The 21,238-nt window shown below is 36.5% G+C and overlaps 1 protein-coding gene across 1 annotated transcript in view; it reads left to right on the top strand.

Moving 5' to 3' along the window:
• The window catches only part of EMCN (endomucin), a 136,471-nt gene that overhangs the window by 89,923 nt on the left and 25,310 nt on the right, over positions 1 to 21,238 (top strand). The window contains exons 5-6 of the mRNA XM_026455015.1: positions 20,664 to 20,756; positions 20,993 to 21,052. Of these exons, the coding sequence (XP_026310800.1) occupies positions 20,664 to 20,756; positions 20,993 to 21,052 (153 nt within the window). The remainder of the gene's footprint in view (positions 1 to 20,663; positions 20,757 to 20,992; positions 21,053 to 21,238) is intronic.

The raw sequence follows: 21,238 nt of genomic DNA, 5'->3' as shown, positions 1-21,238 counted from the left end.
CCCTACTAGATTTTGAAAAAGGAAACTACATCACTAATAATGCAGACATCGATGCAGGGACACAAGAAACATGAAAGAGCAAGGAAGCATGGTACCACAAGGCAACCATAGTTCTCCAATAACTGGTCTCAAAGAAGCAGAAATTATAAACTGTCTGAAAAGTGATTTAAAGTAATGAGCTAGGCTGGGTGTGGTGGCTCATGCCTGTGATCCCAACACTTTGGGAGGCTGAGACGGGTAGATAACTTGAAGTCAGGAGTTCAAAACCAGCCTGGCCAACATGACAAAACCTTGTGTCTACTAAAAATACAAAAATTAGCCATGTGTCGTGGTGCACAACTCTAATCCCAGCTACTTGGGAGCCTAAGGCAGGAGAATACCTTGAATCTCGAAGGTGGAGATTTCAGTGAGCCAAGATCACACCACTGCACTCTACCCTGCATGACAGAGTGAGACTTTGTCTCAAAAAAAATAAATAAATAAAATAAAATAAAATAATGAACTGAAGGAAACTTGGAACTTCAAGAGAATACAAATAGACAACTTAATGAAATCAGGAAAATAATTCATTATATAATTAGGAAATTCAATGAAAAGACAGATATAGAAAGATCCAAACAGAAATCTTGAAGCTGAAGAATTCAATCAATGAAATAAAAAATATATTACAGAACTTCAAGAGCAGACTAGATCAATCAGAAGATAAAAACTGTGAAGTTAAAGATAGGTCTTCTGAAATTACTCCATCAGACAAAAAAGAATGAAAAATGGTGAAGACAGCCTGCAAGACTTATGGAACACCATTAAGCAAGCAAATACTACAGAAGAAAAAGAAACAAAGAATGAGACGAAAGCTTATTTAACAAGATAATTGCAGAAAATTTCCCAAGTCTTAAAAGAGACAGAGACATTTGGATTCATAAAGCTCAAAGGCCCTCCAAAATGTACAACCCAAAGAGATTCTCTCTAAGGCACATTATAACCAGACTTAAAAGTCAAACACAAAGAGAAATTTAAAAGCAACAAGAGAAAAGCATCAAATCACATGTAAAGTAATTGCCATTAGGTTATCAGTGGATTTCTCAATAGTAACCTTGCAGGTCAAGAGAGATTGAATAATATATTTAAAGAGCTGAAATAACAAAAGCACTGCTAGCCAAATATACTATGTTCAACAAAGCCATCCTTCAATATGAAGGAGAAATAAAATTGTTCCCAGACAAGAAAAGCTGAAGGAATTCATCACCACTAGACATGCCTTACAAGAAATGCTTAAAGGAGTTCTTCAAGTGGGAATTTTTTTAAAATGACAATTACTGTTATAAATACAGACAACATATTTATAAAGTACAAACTCACTGATAGAGGTAAATACATAGTAAAATCAGGAACACTCTAATACTGTAATAGTGGTGTATAAATCATGTGTAACTCTAGCATGAGGGTTAAATGTCAAAATAGTCAAAAATAACTAAAACTATAACAAGTTGTTAATAAATACACAATATTAAAAGATGAAAATTGTGACATCAAAAACAAATTGTGAGGGGAAAGGTAAATGTATAGAGTTTTTGTATTCAACAGAATTTGAGTTATTATCTGCTTAAAATAGTTGATTATAAGATGTTTTATGGAAGATTCATGGTAACCACAACATAATAAACTACAACACGTATACAAATGATAAAGAGAAAATAATCAAAGATTAACACTACAGAAAATTACCAAATTACAAAGATAGACAATGAAAGAGAAAGAAACGAAGCTACCAATAATCAGAAAACAAATAACAAAATGACAGCAATGAGTCCTTTCTAATCAATAATGACCTTGGATACAAGTTAAAAGACATAGAATTGTTAAATGAGTAAAAAGCAAGATCCAACTAAATGCTGTCTACAAGACACCCAGTTAAACTTTAAGGACACATAGGCTGAAAGTAAAGAAATGGAAGAAGATATTCCATGCAAATAATAAAGAGAGCAGGAGTAGCTATACTTACACTTAATGAACTATACTTCAAGTCAAAAACTGTCACAAGAGACAAAGAATGTCATTATTTAATGATAAAGGGGTCAATGCATCAACAGGACATTACAATTGTAAATATATATGTAACCAACATTGGAGAACCTAAATACATAAAACAAATATTAATGGACATGAAGGGAGAAATAAAGAGCAATATTATAATAACAAGGGACTTTGATACCCCACTTTTTGTTTTTTTGAGACACAGTCTCACTCTGTCACCCAGGCTGGAGTGCAGTGGCACAATCTTGGCTCATTGCAAGCTCCGCCTCCTGGGTTCACACCATTCTCCTGCCTCAGCTTCCCAAGTAGCCGGGACTACAGGTGCCTGCTACCACACTTGGCTACTTTTTTTTGTATTTTTAGTACAGATGGGGTTTCACCGTGTTAGCCAGGATGGTCTCGATCTCCTGACCTCATGATCCGCCCATCTTGGCCTCCCAAAGTGCTGGGATTATCCCACTTTTAACAATGGATAAATCATCCAGCAATCCCACTACTAGGTGTCTACCCAAAGGAAAAGAAGTCATCATATTAAAAATACACTTGCACAGGTATATTTACAGCAATATGATTTACAACTGCAAGGAAATGGAACCAACCTAAGTACCCATTGATTAATGAATGTATAAATAAGATGTGATAGATATATATATGTGTGTGTGTGTATATACATATGTGTGTGTACATACACATATGTATACACACACACACACACACACACACACACCGTGGAATACTTCTCAACCATTAAAAGGAGTAAAATAATGTCTTTTGCAGATATTTGGAAGGAGCTGGAGGCCATTATTTTAAGTGAAGTAACTCAAGAATAGAAAAGCAAACATTGTATATTCTCACTTACAAGTGGGAGCTAAGCTATGAGTATGCAAAGGCATACAGAGTGATATAATAAACTTTAGAGATTCAGAAGGGGGAAGGTGGGAGTGGGGCCAGGAATGCAAAACTACACATTAGGTATAATATACACTACTCTGGTGACAGATGTACTAAAACCTCAGAATTCACCACTATGTAATTCATCCATGTAACAACAACAAAAAAAAAACCACTTGTACCCCAAAAGGTATTAAAATAAAAAGGAACACAAAATTAATAAAAAATAATTTAAAAACAGTAGATAGATCAACCAGACAGAAAATTAATAAAGAAATACTCGACTTGAATTGCACTTTTCACCCGTTAGACCTAACAGATATATACAGAGCTTTAACAGCAGCATAATATACCACATTTTTCTTTAGTTCAAATGGAACATTCCCTAGGCTAGGCCATACAATAAGTCACAAAACAAGACTTAATAAATTTAAAATTGAGATAATATCTAGTATCATTTCAGACCATAATGTTATGAAACTAGAAATCAATGATAAGAGGAATCTTGGAAAATCCACAATTATATAACTAAGTAACATGCTCCTGAACAACCAATGAGTCAAAGAAGAAATAAAAAGAGAAATTAAAAAATATCTTGAAACAAAGAACAATCAAAGCACAACATACCAAAACCTATGAAATGTAGCAAAAGCAGTTCAGAGAAAAGTTTATAGCAATACGTGCCTACATTAAAAACAAAAAGAATCTCAAATAAGTTATCTAACATTGTGCTTCAAGGAACTAACAAAAGAAGAATGAATTAAACCCCAAATTAGCAGAAGGAAGAAAATAATAAAAATAAAAACAGAAATAAATCAAATAGAGAACAGAAAAATCATAGGAAGAATCAATAAAATTAAGAGTTCATGCTTTGAAAAAATAAAAAAAGGATAAACCTTTAGCTGGTCTAAATGAAAAAAAAGGGAAGACTAATAAATAAAATCAAAAATTAAAGTGAAAAAATGAAACACCTCAGAAATTAAAAGGATCATAAGAGACTATTATGAAAAAATATATGTCAATGACTGCATAATCTAGAGTAAACAGGTAAATTGCTTAAAAAACACAATAAAACAAAACAAAACAAAAAAAACCCAAAAACCTACCAGGATCAATTCAAGAAGAAATAGAAAGCCTGAACAACAGACCAATAACAAATAAAGAGATCAAAGAAGTAATAAAAAAAACTTTCCAACAAAGAAAAGCCCAGAAACAGATGGGTTTATAAAAACTGAATTCTAGCAAACCTTCAGAGAATGAATACTGATACTTCTTAAACTCTTTTTAAAAAATAGAAGCAGAATGAATAGTTCCAAACACATTTTATAAGTACCACATCACCTTGATACCTAAGTCAAAGATATTACAAGAAAAGAAAAATGCAGACCAATCTCTCTGACAAATGCAGATGCAAAAATCCTTAGTAAAATATTGAGGATTAAATAAACCCAACAACATAACAAACTAAACCCAATCAGCATACCAAAAGAATTATATATTGTGACCAAGTGGGATTTATTTCTGACATGCAAGGCTAGTTTCACATACACAAATCAATCAGTGTAATATATCACGTTAACAGAATGAAAGATAAAAACCACACAATGATCTTGACACAGAAAAAGCATTTGACAAAGTCCAACACCAATTCTCGATTTAAAAAAAAAAAAAAAAAAAACTCTCAACAGTTTAGGCATAAAAGGAATGTCTCTCAATATAATAAAATCATTTATGAAAATCCCACAGCTACAATTATAATCAATGGGGAAAAGTTAAAAGCTTTTCCACTCAGACACAGTACTAGATAAGGATGCCCACTCTTGTCACTTCTGTTCAACAGAGTACCAGAAGTACTAGCAAGAGCCATCATACAAGAAAAAGAAATAAAAGGCATTGAAATCAAAAAGAAAAAAGAACTCCATTTGCAGATGAAACAATCATATGTGTAATGATTCCACAGAAAAAAACTGTTAGAACTAATAAATGAATTCAGTAAAGTTGCAAAATGCAAAATTAACATACAAAAGTCAGTAGCATTTCGTATACAAATAACAATCTAACTGAAAAAAAAATTTAATTTATGGTACTTTCTGACTTACCATGGGGTTACATTCTGATAAAGCCATCATATGTTGAAAATGTTGTATGTAAAAAATTCACTCGATACCCTGATAAACTCATATTAAAGTTGAAAAATTGTTGAGTCAAACCATCACAAGTCTAGATGCTCCTCAGCTTACAATGGGGTTATGTCTTAAACCCCATGGTAAAGTTAAAACTTGTAAGTTGAGGACCGTCTGTCCTTAGGAATAAATTTAACCAAGCAAGTGAAACATCTGTATACTGAAAAAGAGAAAACATTGATAAAAGAAATTGAAGGAGACAGAAATAAATGGAAAGATATCCTATAGTTATGAATCAGAAGAATTTATACTATTAAAATGTCAAAGAGCAATACATAGATTCAACACAATCCTTGTTAAAATCTCAAGATCATTCTTCACAGAAATGAAAAAAATTCAAAAATACATATGAAAACATGAATAACCCCAAATAGCCAAAACAATTCTGAAAAGAAAAAAACAAAGTTGGAGGCATCACACTTCCTGAGTTAAAATTATATTATAAATCTATAATAAACAAAACAATATGGTGCTGGCATAAAAACAGACACATAGACCAGTGAAATAGAATAAAGATCCTGGAAATAAATCCAAACATTTATTGTCCACAAATTCTTTACAAAGTCACCAACTGCACACAATGGATATATAATAGTCTTTTCACTAAATGGTGCTGCAAAAATTGGATTTCTACATGCAAAAGAATGAAGTTGGACTCCATCTTTAACTATGCACAAAAATCAACTGAAATGGATAAAAGACTGAAAGGTAAGAGCAGAAACTATAAAACTCCTAGAAGACAACATAAGGGAAAATCTGCTGGGCGTTGGCCTCAGCAAGGTTTTGTTTGTTTGTTTGTTTTTTGAAATTCGACCAAAAGCTCAGGCCACAAAATCAAAAATAAATAAATAAATGGGACTACATCAAACTAAAAAGCTTCTACACAGCAAAGGAATAAATCAGCAAAATAAAACAGCACAGTGTAAATTGTGAAAAAAAATTTGTAAACCATATTCCTGATAAAGGGTTAAGATGTAAATGTAGAAAAACAAATAGCAAGATTAAAAAATGGGCAAAAGACCCTGGATAGACATTTGGTGAAAAAAGACATGAAAACTGCCAACGTGTGCTTGAAAAGGTGGTCAACATCATTAATCATCATGGAAATATAAATCAAAACCAGTACGTGATACTACCTCACACCCATTAGGATAGATATTATCAAAAAGTCAAAAGACAACAAATGTTGGCAAGGGTGTGAAGACAAGGGAATTCTTTTCTTCCCCCAACTTTCATTTTAAGTTCTGGAGTATATGTGCAGGATGTGCAGATGTTCAAGTTTGTTACATAGATAAACATGTGCCATGGTGGTTTGCTGCATAGATCATCCCATCACCTAGGTATTAAGCCCAGCATCCATTCACTACTTCTAATGCTCTCTCTTCCCCTGCACACTTCTCCCACCACTGATGGGCCCCAGTGTGTGTTGTCCCCTGCCCCATGTGTCCATGTGTTCTTATGGCTCGGCTCCTACTTATAAGTGAGAACATACAGTGTTTAGTTTTCTGTTTCTGCATGCATTTGCTGAGGATAATGGCTTCCAGCTCCATCCATATCCCTGCAAAGGACATGATCTCATTACTTTTTATGGATACCCAGTATTCCATGGTGTATATATACCAGATTTTCTTTATCCAGTCTATCATTGATGGACATTTGAGTTGATTCCATATCTTTGCTATTGTGAACAGTGCTGCAATGAACATATGCATGCATGTAACTTTATGATAGAATGATTTATATTCCTTTGGGTTTATGTCCAGTAAAGGGATTGCTGGGCCAAATGGTATTTCTGCTTCTAGGTCTTTGAGGAATTGCTACACTGTCTTCCACAATGGTTGAACTAATTTACACGCCTACCAAGCATGTAAAAGCATTCCTTTTTTTTCTGCAATCTCATCAGCATTTGTTGTTTCTTAACTTTTTAACAATCGCAATTCTGACTGGCATGAGATGGTATCTCATTGTGGTTTTGATTCGCATTTCTCCAATTATTAATGATGAGCTTTTTTTCATATGTTTGTTGGCGCATGAATGTCTTCTTTTGAGAAGCATTTGTTCATGTCATTTGCCTACTTCTTAATGGTTTTTTATTTTCTTGTTTATTTGTTTAAGTTCCTTGTAGTGTCTGGATATTATACCTTTGCCATATGGATAGATTGCAAATTTTTTTTCCTATTCTGTACGTTGTCTGTTCACTCTGATGATAGTTCCTTTTGCTGTGCAGCAGGTCTTTAGTTTAATTAGACCCCACTCATCAATTTTTGCTTTTCTCCCAATTGCTTTTGACATTTTCATCATGAAATCTTTGCTTGTGCCTATGTCCTGAATGCTATTGCCTAGATTTTCTTCTAGGGTTTTTATAGTTTTCAGTTTTACATTTATGTCTTTAATCCATCTTGGGTTAATTTTTGTATAAGGTGTAAGGAAGGGGTCCAGTTTCAATTATCTGCATATGGCTAGTCAGCTCTCCCAACATCATTTATTAAATAGAAAATCCTGGCCGGGCGTGGTGGCTCAAGCCTGTAATCCCAGTACTTTGGGAGGCCGAGACGGGCGGATCACGAGGTCAGGAGATCGAGGCCATCCTGGCTAACATGGTGAAACCCCGTCTCTACTAAAAAATACAAAAAACTAGCTGGGCGTGGTGGCGAGCATCTGTAGTCCCAGCTACACGGGAGGCTGAGGCAGGAGAATGGCGTAAACCTGGGAGGCGGAGCTTGCAGTGAGCTGAGATCCGGCCACTGCACTCCAGCCCGGGCCACAGAGCAAGACTCCGTCTCAAAAAAAAAAAAAAAGAAAGAAAATCCTTTCACCATTGCTTGTTTTTGTCAGGCTCGTTGAAGATCAGATTGTTTTAGGTGTGTGGTCTTATTTCTGAGTTCTCTATTCTGTTCCATTGGTCTATGTGCTTGTTTTTGTACTAGCACCATCCTGTTTTGGTTACTGTGGCCTTGTAATATAGTTTGAAGTCAGGTAAGGTGATGCCTCCAGCTTTGTTCTTTTTGCTGAGGATTGCCTTGCATATTTGGGTTCTTTTTTGTTCCATATGAATTTTAAAACCATTTTTTTCCTAATTCTATGAAGAATGTCAATAGCAGCTTAATGGGAATAGCACTGAATCTATAAGTTATTTTGGGCAGTATGGCCATTTTCACAATATTGATTCTTCCTATCCATGAGCATGGAATGTTTTTCTATTTGTTTGTGTCTTCTCTGATTTCCTTGAGCAGTGGTTTGTGGTTCTCCTCAAAGAGGTTCTTTGCTTCCCTTGTTAGTTGTATTCCTAGGTATTTTATTCTCTTTGTAGCAATTGTGAATGTGAGTCTATTCATGATTTGACTCTCTGCTTGCCTGCTGTTGGTGTATAGGAATGCTAGCGATTTTTGCACATTGATTTTGTATCCCAAGACTTTGCTGAAGTTGCTTATCCACTTACGAAGCTTTTGGGCTGAGACAACGGAGTTTTCTAGGTACAAGATCATGTCATCTGCAAACAAAGATAATATGACTTCCTCTCTTTCTATTTGAATATCCTTTATTTCTTTCTCTTGCCTGATTGCCCTAACCAGAACTTCCAATACTATGTTGAATAGGAGTAGTAAAAGAGGGGATTCTTTTCTTGTGCTGATTTTCAAGGGGAATGCTTCCAGGTTTTGCCCACTCAATATGATATTGGCTGTGGTTTGTCATATATGACTCTTATTATTTAGAGGTATGTTCCTTCAACACCCAGTTTATTTAGAGTTTTTAACGTAAAGCGATTTTGAATTTTATTGAAGGCCTCTTCTGCATCTATTGAGACAATCATGTGACTTTTGGCTTTAGTTCTGTTTACATGATGAATTACATTTATTGATTTGCTTATGTTGAACCAACCTTGCATCCTGGTGATGAAGCCAACTTGATCATGGTGGATAAGTTTTTTGACGTGCTCCTGGATTCAGTTTGCCAGTATTTTATTGAGGATTTTTGCATTGATGTATATCAGATATATAGACCTGAGGTTTTACTTTTTTGTTGTGTCTTTGCCAGGTTTTAGTATCAGGATGATGCTGGCCTCATAAAATGAGTTACGGAGGAGTTCCTCCTTTTCAATTATTTAAAATAGTTTCAGTAGAAATGCTGCCAACTCTTCTTTGTACCTCTGGTAGAATTCAACTGTAAATCCATCTGGTACCAGGGTTTTTGTTTGTCTGTTTGTTTTTGTTTTTTTTTTTTTTTGCTTGGTAGGCTATCTATTACTGTCTCAATTTCGAAACTCGTTTTTTGTCTATTTAGGGATTCAGTTTTTCCCTGGTTCAGTCTTTGGAGGGTGTATGTGTCCAGGAATTTACCCATTTCTTCTACCTTATGTGCACAGAGGTGTTTATAGTATTCTCTGATGGTTGTTTGTATTTCTGTGGGGTCAGTGGTGATATCCCCCTTATCCTTTCTGATTTTGTCTATTTGATTCTTCTTTCCTTTCTTCTTTATTAGTCTAGATAGTAGTCTATTTTATTAATTTTTTCAAAAAGCCAGCTCCTGGATTCATTGATTTATTGAAGATTTTTTCATGTCTCTATCTCCTTCAGTTCCACTCTGACCCTGGTTATTTCTTGTCTTCTGACAGCTTCGGGGTTTGTTTCCTTTTGGTTCTCTAGTTCTTTTAGTTGTGATGTTAGGTTGTTGATTCAAGATCTTTCCACCTTTTATCAGCCAGGGGAACTCGTGTACACTGTTGATGGAAACGCATACTGGTGCAGCCATTATAGAAAATAGTATGGAGATTTTGTCTGGGTGCCGTGGCTCATGCCTGTAATCCCAGCACTTTGGAGGCGGGGGCACAAGGATCACCTGAGGTCAGGAGTTTGAGACCAGCCTGGCCAACATGGTGAAACTCCATCTCTACTAAAAATACAAAAATTAGCTAGGCGTGGTGGCGTAACTGTAATCCCAGCCACTCAAGAGGCTGAGGCAGGAGAATCACTTGAACCTGGAAGGTAGAGGTTGCAGTGGGCCGAGATGGCACCACTGCACTCCAGCCTGGATGACAGAGTGAGACTCTGTCAAAAAAAAAAAAAAAAAGGAAAAGAAAAAAAAAGAAAATGGTATGGAGATTTTGAAAGAAATTAAAAATAGAACTACCCAAGTGATCCATCAATCCCTTTTCCTGGCATATACCCAGAGGATATGAAATTACTACCATATAAGGATATGTGAACTCCCATTTTCATGACAGCCAAGATGTAGAAACAATCTAAGGGTCTGTTAATGGGTGAATGGATAAAGAATAATATTCCATATTTGGTGAAATATTATTTAGTCCTAAAAAATAATGAGACTTGCCTTTCGCCAAAACATGGATGAACATGCAGGACATTATGCCAAGTGAAATAAGCTAGACACAGAAATAATATTGCATGATCTCACTTACATGTGAAATCTAAAAGAAAAAAATTCAAATATACAGAGATAGAGAACAAAGCAGTGGTTACCGGGGACAGACAGGAAATGGGGAGATGTAGATTAGAGGATACAAAGTAGCAGTTATGTGGGGTAAAGTCTAGGAGTCTATTGTACAACATAAGGACATTGTTAACACAATTGTACTGCATTTGGGATTCATGCTAAATGAGTAGATTTCAATGCTCTTGCCACAAAAACAACTAAAATGTATAATTATGTAAGATGATTGATGTATTCATTTACCTCACTCTAGTAACTTTTACTATCTAAATGTATCTCATAATATCATGTTGTATACCTTAAATATATACAATAAAATTTATTTTTAAAAATGTATTGAATTTTTAAAATGAGAGATCAAAGAAAGATAATTATAGTTATGTGGAAATGATCAATTGATCAATCAAGGTCTAAAGATATCTCCACTCATTTCATTCAATAGCACAATAGTAGTATGTGATAGAAAGCTGTGTTTAATGATGCTTAACATGAGAATATTAGGCTCAATATTCAAAGTATTGGGGAAAAACAAACTGCAACTGCCCACTGTAACATAACCAGTAAGGCCCCAAATTTGGTATGAACCTGTGCTAACTATACAGAATGGTATATTTAATCAACTACCATTAACCAAGGCATTTAATAAATATTCATCCTGTTCCTATCATGTGCACACTAGCTAAAAGAGGAAGGATACATGAAGTCTGCCATTGGCAGTTGCTAAGGACACAAGTCAATATTATACATAACTATAATAATTCTAGTAGTCATGTAGGCATAAAGTAATATGTTACGGCTGAATTTCAGATAATCTTACATAAGATCAGAGGATAGAGTAATTTTTGTTTTTTGTTTTTTGGTTTTTTTTCCTTTGGCTGTGGTTGAGGTAACCATTGGGTGGGGAAAAAAAGCCAGTTTTAAAAGATGAGAAAGGGTTCATGAAAGTATTGACCCCTTGGCAGCCAGATTATTCTACCTACTCATTTTTCTTGCTCTAAGTTCAGACCTAATGAGGAGATTAAAAGACCCACTGAAAAGTGATGAAGGTCTGTTTATTCCCTAAAGATAAATGCAAACATTGCATAGCCATTACAACAATTTTAAGCAATGATGGAATTCACTTTTCTTTAGCCTTATCATTTTCACACAGATAGGCAGAGCTAATAACTTGTCCTTGAAAATGAACCTTTTGATTTCATTGATAAGAGACCTCAGCCCTGAGCAAAATGGACCATTGTGCCTTACCGAATTGAGAAAGGAATAAGCCATTAACCCTTAATTTTCTGGGGAAAACAACTGTATTAAGATCCCCCAGATAAACAGAACCAATAGGTTGTGCACAGACAGTGAGAGCGAGAGACAGAGAGAGACAGGGAAATAGAGGGATGTGGGGAGAGAGAGAGAGAGCAAATGAGAATGAGAGAGAGAGAAAGATGTATTGTAAGAATTGACTCATGTAATAATAGAGGCTGAGAGGTCTAAAGACTCAGGCCAACTGATGGAGTAATTCCAGCCTGAGTCCAAAGGCCTGAGAACCAGGGTAGCTGATGGCATAAGTTCCAGTCTAAAAGTTGGCAGCCTCAAGCTCCAAGAAGAGCCAATGTTTCAGTTTGCGTCCTAGGTCAGGGAAAGACCAATGTCCCAGTTCAAGAGAGTTAGGCAGAAAAAGTTCCCTCTTTGTTCTACCCACGGTTTCAACTGGTTGGACGAGAGGCAACCAGTCAGGGAGGGCTATCTGCTTTGCTCAGTCTACTGATTCAAATGTTAGCCTTATCCAAAAGCACCCTAACAGACATGCTCAGAACAATACTTGACCAAACATCTGGGCACCCTGTGGCCCATTCAATATGACACACAAAATTAATCATCACAATATTCCCACAGCAACTAGCATAACTTAAGATCTCATCATACATATCTGTTTTACTTTCCTTAACTGTGTTTCAGAGTCTCAGTTGCATTGTGGTCATTACAGTTGATAGAAACACAAAATCAGAACAGGTATGAGAAGTGCCACCAAACCTGACCATGGGCCTTTGGAAAAGAGGATGCTCCATCCTGTCTGAGTATATTCACTGTGGTTGACACTCTAAGTTTTGGGCATTGGCTGCTGACCTCTAGGAACTTACATAAAGTGAAACATGAATCATTCTATACAGGGGTAGTTTATCTGAGTTTTCTAACTTTGAATGACAGAATCCTGCTATTGTCGTTTAGTTGGGATCCAGTCAAGCTAGAAATTTAACTCTAGCAGAGTAATATCTAGAGTTTTTTTTAAACTTAGGATTTTAAGGTGTTTAGAAAATTAATTGAGAATAAAAGAATTCAATTATCGAATGAGAAATATATCAATGTATATGTGGTAGTGTCTGGTACAAACTTCCCCTTAGGAAATTGTACAGATTCCAGGTATGGCTAAGTGGTTTCTTATCTAGTTCAGAGATGTGCTGAATCTCAAAGTAGTGCTCTGCACTATTCTTGCATCACCCTAGTCTACACTGAAAAGTCATAAAAACTCACAGTCTTCACTGGTGAGTGAAGCTGCCCAGCAACCACTTTAGGAACCAACACATTTCCTGCTGTTGCTAAAAGGGTATGGTCCTCTAATAAACTCTATGACATGCTTTATTTACTATATTAGGAATAATTCTCCCTCTCCCCTTCTGTCTATCTGCATGGTCTGGTTTGACCTACTGAAGGAAAGTGTTTAGCTTGTTTTGATAAGAAAAATGCCTTTGTGATTGAGGCCTAAATTGAAAATAGATTATATTTTATGTGGCAAAAATAAGAGTCTTATCTTTATAACTCATCCCTACTGAAATGCAGCAGCTTAGGCAGCATGATTTTGGGGTTGATATCACAGACTCTAGAGCTTGCATTCATCCTGGCTCTGCCACCTACTTGCTGTGTGGCTCTGGGCAAATGAATCTCTCTAGGAATCAGTTTCTACTTTGTAAAATGCAAATATTAATAATACAATAATTAAGTGTGCTAATATTTGCAAGACACTTAGTCTCTTTTAAGGGTTTGAAAATAAAATCCTTCTTAATGTTTTCATGTCTATATTCATGATGCAGGAGGGGATAAGAATATCTCAAAACTTTCAGAATGTTAAAAACAGATTTTATTGATTCCATTGATAATGATGCCATAAGTAACTAAGATAAACATTTTAAAATCTATCGATTATATGGCATATTAGAAAGAAAACAGAAAGGGTTTTGAGTCATATTTGGCTTATGGCTTAGCTTTGCACTTACTGTTAAATATATTACCTTATCGCTCTGAGCCACAGTATCTCTCATCTTTAAAACACAGGATTAAGAATGTTTACTTAAGAATAAAATAAATTAGCACATATGGAAGTAATTAGCACAGTGCCTCAGTCACTCTCATCATATATAATTTTGTAAAAACTATTTAAATCAAAAAGAAAAATATATCCTTTTTCTACAACAAATATTTCTACAGAATTACCTAAAGTAAATTAATCTCCATTCAGTTATTCCATTATTTCTGGGTTAGAAGATGTTATTACCTCAGGTTACTAACATTGACGGCCCAAAGCAAAGCAAAGGAAATTTAAGGTAAAACTTTTTTTTGCATTGCTATAAGAGTATAACCAGGTCAGAAAGGTAAGGTCAGATGAGAGAGGGAATTAATTTTCATCATCTGAAGGCAGAAAATTCCTCCTGTGATATTTTACCTATTAAGTAAATAGGGGGTGCCATTGTGTGTGAAAATACATACTAGCCACGGATTGAAAAGAATCTAAAATCCTAGTTAGAGGAGACTCCAGGATTACATCAACATGCTCCCTTTCCAAAACACAGAATTGCACCAACCATAGTCATAGCACTTATTGTCTATACCACTCATGTATCACTTATATAACAGATCATTTTCCTCTCCAATAATAAAAGCCCAGAGTAAACCACATGTTCTCCTTTCCCTGAGTGTCAGGGTGCTCAGAGTCCATTCTTGTGGCCAACAGCAACAATTATGTTAATACCCAGTATTAACTCTTAGACAGGGCCTGTTTACTTCTTTCATTTGCATTTGTTCTAATTTCTTATTTCAATTTCATTCATCTTATGGTCTGTAAAATTGCTTAAGCTCCTCAAGTCCTTTTTTAAAGAGTTATAAGTAAAATTTAATAAACAATAACATAGTCTCTCCTATTTCGATCCTTGGTCTTTGCCATGATGTTTTACTTGTTCTTTATTGCATGTTTAACATCTGTCAATTTTGGGATATGCTTCTCACCTCCCCTACTAAAATGTGAGCTCCTTAAATGCAACAGCTACCTCTCATATTCTGTTGTATTTTCTTCAACATTTAGTGGTGGTCCTAAAGTAGGTCTCTATTTTTGTTCTTGTTGTCGAATGAATGAGAACAATAATAATATCTTGATTTTAAATATGTGCCAATCCCAATATTAAGATTAAAAGGTAATCTCATAAATTCACTTCATCTTTCATAGTAGTCAATTCTGCTGCCAAGAAGTTTGTTTATCCATTCGGTGAATAGTGATAGACCCTACTTCCAGACACTGTTATAACACTTGGGAAATATCAGCGAGCAAAATAAAGATCCTTGCCCTAGAGGTTCTTATATTCTCACAGGGAAAGTAAACTATACCCAATAAAATAATAATTAACTAAATTATATAGTAAGTTAAAAGATATAAGTGATCTGAGAAAGAGAAAATGTGCAGCAATAGAGGAGGAAGGGATCACAAGCACTGGAGAGGTAGGGAAGGGTTTGCAAGATTGAAAAAAGTGGCCAAGGTAAGTCTTCCTGAAAAGAGTTGAGTAAACACAAGAAGGAAGTGAGTCACCCAAAATGTGGAGGAAGAACATCCAGGCAGAGCTAGAACTTGAGGAGAGGCCTGGCATGTTTAAGGGACAACATTAAGCAAGTGGGCAGAGTTGAGGCAGGGGATTTGCCAGGCAGACTACCTAGGGTTTTGTGGGCTATTGCGCGGACTTTGGCTTTTTCTCTAAGTGGAATGGTGAATCACTGAGGGCTTTGAGCAACAGTGTTACACTAGCCGACTCATGTTTTATAACTCAGAGAGCTGAAGAGACACTGTCAGCTGAAGAAAGGATACAGGAGAGAGAAGATGGTGGCTTTGACCAGGGTGATCACAGAGTAGATGGCAAAAAATCTCAAAATCTGGATTTATTTCGGAGGTGAAGCCAATAAGTATTCCTGTTGATTGCATGTGGCATAGAATAGAAAGAGATGAGCCAAAAATAGGTTGTTGGCCTGAGCGATTGGAAGGAATGTCTGCTCCAAACTAGGATGGGAAGGCTCGGATAGAGTGGAAGTTAAAGTGTGAACATGCTGAGTTTAAAATGTGTATTACTTGCTAAGTTAAGTATCTGAATTTACAAATCCAGAGCTTAGGAAAAGGTCTGGGATGGAAGTATAAGTTGGGGAATCAGTGACATTGATGCATTTAAACCTTGAAATTGAATGAAATCTCCAAATGAATGAGGGTCATTAGAGATGAGGACCAAGGACTAAACTCTAGGGGGCACTCCAAGATTATAATTTAGAAAGAAAAAGAGGTGACAGGTGTGGTGGTTCATGCCTATAATCTCAGCTCTTTGAGAGGCTGAGGTGGGAAGATCACTTGAGGCCAGGAGTTTGAGACCAGCCTGAGAAACACGCAAGGTTCATCTCTACAATTAAAAAAAAAAAAAAAAAAAAGAGAGAGAGAGAAAATTAGCTGAGTGTGGCAGTGCATACCTGTGGCCCTATCTACTCAGGAGGCTGAAGCAGGAGGATTACTTGAGCCCAGTAAATGAAGGCTGCAGGGAAGCACTGCAATTCAGTCTGGAAGACAGAGCAAGATCCTGTCTCAATATAAGAAGAAAAATTAAAAAGATTTTAAAAAAAGAAAGAGAAGGAGGAACCAACCAAGGAGACCAAAAAGAAAAAAAAAAAAAAAAAAAAAATCAATAGAGTCTGCTCTATTCTCTTGGTAGCCACATAAAGAACATGTGATAAGCAGAAGAGAAAGATTTGTGTCAAAGGCTGAAAAGTTATTTTCTAAAATGGGATATGAATAATCTATCAAATTACAATTAGAGACCATTTCCAAAGTGCTGGAATTACAGGCGTGAGCCACCATGCCCTGCCCAAGATTTCTTTTAACCAAAAAAATTTGGGAGGGAAACTCACAGAAAAAAGAAGGACGGCATCGTAGTAATTTCAGGGATTTTGTACACCCATAGATAGTCCCGTTAGAGCTTCACTCTGAGAATAACTCAAAATCACTACACACACAAATTCTTAGGAGAGAACTTTAGCCGTATAGTGACTCTGAGGTTGGATTAAAAAGGGGCATCTCATATTACCACATGAAGTGGGGAAGGGGTGATTCTCCATAGGAAGAGTTAGGCTTCCCCTAAATAAAAAGGGAAAATAAAAGGTTTACACAGGGCCGGGCGCGGTGACTCACGCCTGTAATCCAAGCACTTTGGGAGGCCGAGGTGGGTGGATCACGAGGTCAGGAGATTGAGATTATCCTGCCTCATATGGTGAAACTCCGTCTCTACTAAAAATACAAAAATTTAGCCAGGCGTGGTATTGGGTGTCTGTAGTGCCAGCTACTCGGGAGGCTGAGGCAGGAGAATGGTGTGAACCCGGGAGGCGGAGCTTTCAGTGAGCCGAGATCGCTCCACTGCACTCCAGCTCGGGCAACAGAGTGAGACTCTGTCTCAGAAAAAAAAAAAAAAAAAGGGTTTAGACAAACAGATATTTCCCTTATGAACCAGTGCCCAAGTCTTCCAAGTCCAGTTTAAAATTCCTAGAGGCTTCATTTCTGCTTCCAATAGGAAGTGGCCTTTTAAATACTTGCCAGGGAGACTGCTTTAATCTGAATGTTCAGAGAAGCAGAGTTCAAGATTCAGTTAAAAGTACAAGGATTTTATTAGGGGAAAATACCTAAGAGAGAAAAAATAAATGCCTGGGAGGGGACAAGGAAAGTCTAGAAGAGCTACCAGACTAAATGCACATCTGACCTGGTGATAGGGAGAGAGAACACAGATGCTGAGCAGAGGCATCTAGGCTGCCATGCATTCTAGGGGAGGTTCAGGGAGACCATCAGGGAATCCTCCAGTCCACATTCATCCCAGGACAAGCCAGCCTAATATTCCTGGCAGGTCCACTCATTGGCTGGGAGCAGCCTTAGAGAGACATGGCACCAGCACAAACAGAGAGATGGGTTTCAGAGGACACGTGGGTAATTTTGGTCACTTACACTTTCTATAGTTGGAGTTCTGTGAGGAGCATTATTATGGCAATCAGAGGTGCCTTGGGACATTGATAGTTCTTCTGTCTTTAAAACTCTCAATGATTTATTAAGTAATTGGTCTACAGTGAGGTCCAAATATGTACCACTGTCAGATGCTGATGGGGTAAATTTGGATATACATTATTACAACAGACTTGACTCTGAGGGTCTCTGTCTCATCAGTTTGCTCCAAGTTCTGACCTGAAGTTTCCAAGCTGGACTTAAATCCTGAAATATCATAGCCACAAATTCAATAATTGTAAAAATCACCAAATGTCAGTGTCCAAGAACAAACCTATGTCATCTAAGAGTACCATATTCTACTCCAGTTTCTCCAGTTCCTCTATGTCTTGACTAGAGCAAAGAAGCATCTGAAAACACAGAAGTGGCTGAAGTTCATATATTTCACTCTTAGAATTTTTGAGAAAATTAGACAAACTGACCTTGGTTGGGAGGTTCAACTCTCTAGGGGAATAATCATAATATAATAATAGAAAATTATTATTATATATAATATATACATATTAATATCACATTCCCTTCTAAGCAGTTTAAATTTATTTTTACTCATATAATTTTCACAATACTATGATGTAGAACTATTATAATCTCCATGTATATATGTGGAAACTCAAGCACATAGAAGTTAAGCAACTTGCCCAAGATTCCACAGGGGTAAGTGCTAGAGTCAGATTTGTACCTAGGTATCCTGTCTTCAGAATCATGCTCTTAGCCACTCTGCTATAGCTCTGCTGTATGTCCTCTGGCAGTGCTATTTTGTTAGTAACATAGGATAATACAGTCTCAACAAAAACTGTGTCGATCATCAGCTCTGAGCATGTCATGGATTCCACATCTGAGTCACAGAAAGAATAACATTAGGCTCACATTTTATGGATTCAGCCAAGTACCATAATTTCATAATTAGCAATATGATCATGCTAAAAAACAGAGCTTCTCAAACTGTAGGTTAATTCCCATTATTGGATCATGACAAGTAATGTTGTATGTGTGTATCTGTGTGTGTGTCTGTGTGTGCGTTTGTGTGTGTGTGCTGGATTCAGAAATAATTTATTAACTGAAGGTTGCAGTTTAAAGAAAAACAAAACAAATTTAAAGTCTTTCTTCAAGCAGCCACCAAATCTTTCCACTATGAAGTGTTAACATTTTGGCCTATCCATGGGTCATTAGCAATAACCATTGGCACTGGGCCATCAACACGTTTTAAGCAGGGAAGCTGGGAGTTTGTTCTGACCCACACAGATTACACTTAGTCCTGAGGCTGCCATTTAGCCTGTCTACAAGAATTTGGTAATAAGGTAGGACAATTAACCCTTGGGAAATCGCAAGAGGATTAACATCATCGGTTATTTAATCAGCCACCTTCTTCTCCACCAAGACAACTGAAAGAGCATTCATCCTCACTAAACTACTTGACACTGGAAAAGGCAGCTGAAAGTACTAAGGTTTCAGCTAGTTCCCACTCTTTTATTTAATATTCCTTTTTCTGCCTGCTTAGTGCACTAGCCTGACATTTTTCTTTGTTCTTATGGGCATATATCTAGCTTCCACCCACAGATCTCTTGCATGGCAAGAACGGTGCAGACTCTGAACATTATTCTTCACCCACAGATGTCAAAAATGCATGAGCATGCAGTGTGTGCTGGGATGTGGGTGGTGAAGAAGGAATGAGCCAAGGCAGTCATAGAAATATCAATTTCTTTGGTGCAATTATACATGGCCTCAATATGCCCAAGGAACTATAATCATAAGAAGTGACTCTTAGTGTCAGCTACATTTTACTGCACACCCCCTGTGGCCAGAGCTCATTGTTGGGTGTGTTGACAAGTATGGCCCTCACACTCTAGGAACTTGCAATTCAGAGAAGAGACAAGGCAAACAGGCGTGATTTAAATAGAGCACTTCATACTGCAAGAGAAAGAGAAAAAATTTTCAAAAAATTTTCTAAGTACAAATTGTACTGTATTCCAAATTCACAAGAACACATGTTTTCAACTTATACAATACTTAATTATTTATATGTCCTTTAAACTTATTGACAGCTATGGATTTTGAATAGTAGATTTTTACTTATAAATTTTGCTTCAGTCCTTCTGATTGAAGATGGCAAATGTTAACTAAACAAACAAATAACAACAATACATTTTTTATTTATATTTCCCTTGGAAAAAAAAAGAGCATGGACACTAGTGAAAAAAAAACAGCCAAGCAGCAGTTACTCTAGAAAAGGCACATAATAAAACCAGCTGCTGAACTTCAGGGATGAAAATGAAGGAGTCTTCTTTGATTTTTCCTCAATTCTTCTAACCAAAGCCTCAACTGCAATTTTTTCCCCTTCAATCGCTGATAAATATTATAAAATCTGAAGTCCTGTACAGTTATGATCATTTTAACTATGTGCAATAGAAAAAGAAAATCACCATCACCCAAAGTTATATCTGAAATTTGAAAAATGCTTTTGCATAGATTTACATCCCACAGGAATCTTATGCTGTAGGTTATACAGGCTGTAACTTACGCTAAAAAACTTACTGAAGTTTTCTTGGCGAGTTTCTGAAGATGTAAAACTGATACTCAGGCTTTTTGATTCTAAATTTAATTATCTTTCCAGGAGGAATGGATGAACTTACGATTTAGTGTTATGATTGCATTTATCCTACTATTCGACAATAAGTAGTTTTCACAGATCTTCAGAGAGGCAAACTGTTTGAATCTGCAAATAAATCCCGTATGAAGACTTAATACCATAGTCTGATTCTGCATTTGTAATTTTCATACAGGTAGCATTTTACAACCAGATGCATCACCTTCTAAAACTGGTACAGTATCCTCAATACCAGTTACAATTCCAGAAAACACCTCACAGTCTCAAGGTATGATATCTGTGTGTCTGAGTGGAAATCTGCTCTACCTGACCTTCTCTTTCACCAAGGAAACACTACCAATCTTGACTCACAAAACAGAGCTCCTTCAGAATGAGACTGAATCTTTTGCACTTGCAGCATCATACCTACAAATCATGGCTGCTTCCTTAAATGAGGGTGGAGGGAGGACTGCAAGGATTGGAACACATTAACCAAAAGTGACTTTTTTTTCTTCTTTCTTAAAGTAGTAGGCACTGAGGGTGGAAAAAATGCAAGCACTTCAGCAACCAGCCGGTCTTATTCCAGTGAGTAATAGCAATATCTTCATTAATGGCAGTAGATACATAGAATGTTTGCATATGACCAGTAAAGGGGAGAATCAGATTATAGGCAGCCTTTTGTCAACTTTACTGAGCCTGCAATCCCATCACAATACTATCTAACTGCTGCCTGCTCTGAAAATTTCCCACAGGTGAGTTGGGTCTTAATGA

Source organism: Piliocolobus tephrosceles, chromosome 3, assembly GCF_002776525.5.
Source record: "Piliocolobus tephrosceles isolate RC106 chromosome 3, ASM277652v3, whole genome shotgun sequence".
NCBI classification, from domain to species: Eukaryota; Metazoa; Chordata; class Mammalia; order Primates; family Cercopithecidae; genus Piliocolobus; species Piliocolobus tephrosceles.
Note: the sequence above shows the minus strand (reverse complement) of the source record. Positions and strands in the feature narration are given on the sequence as shown.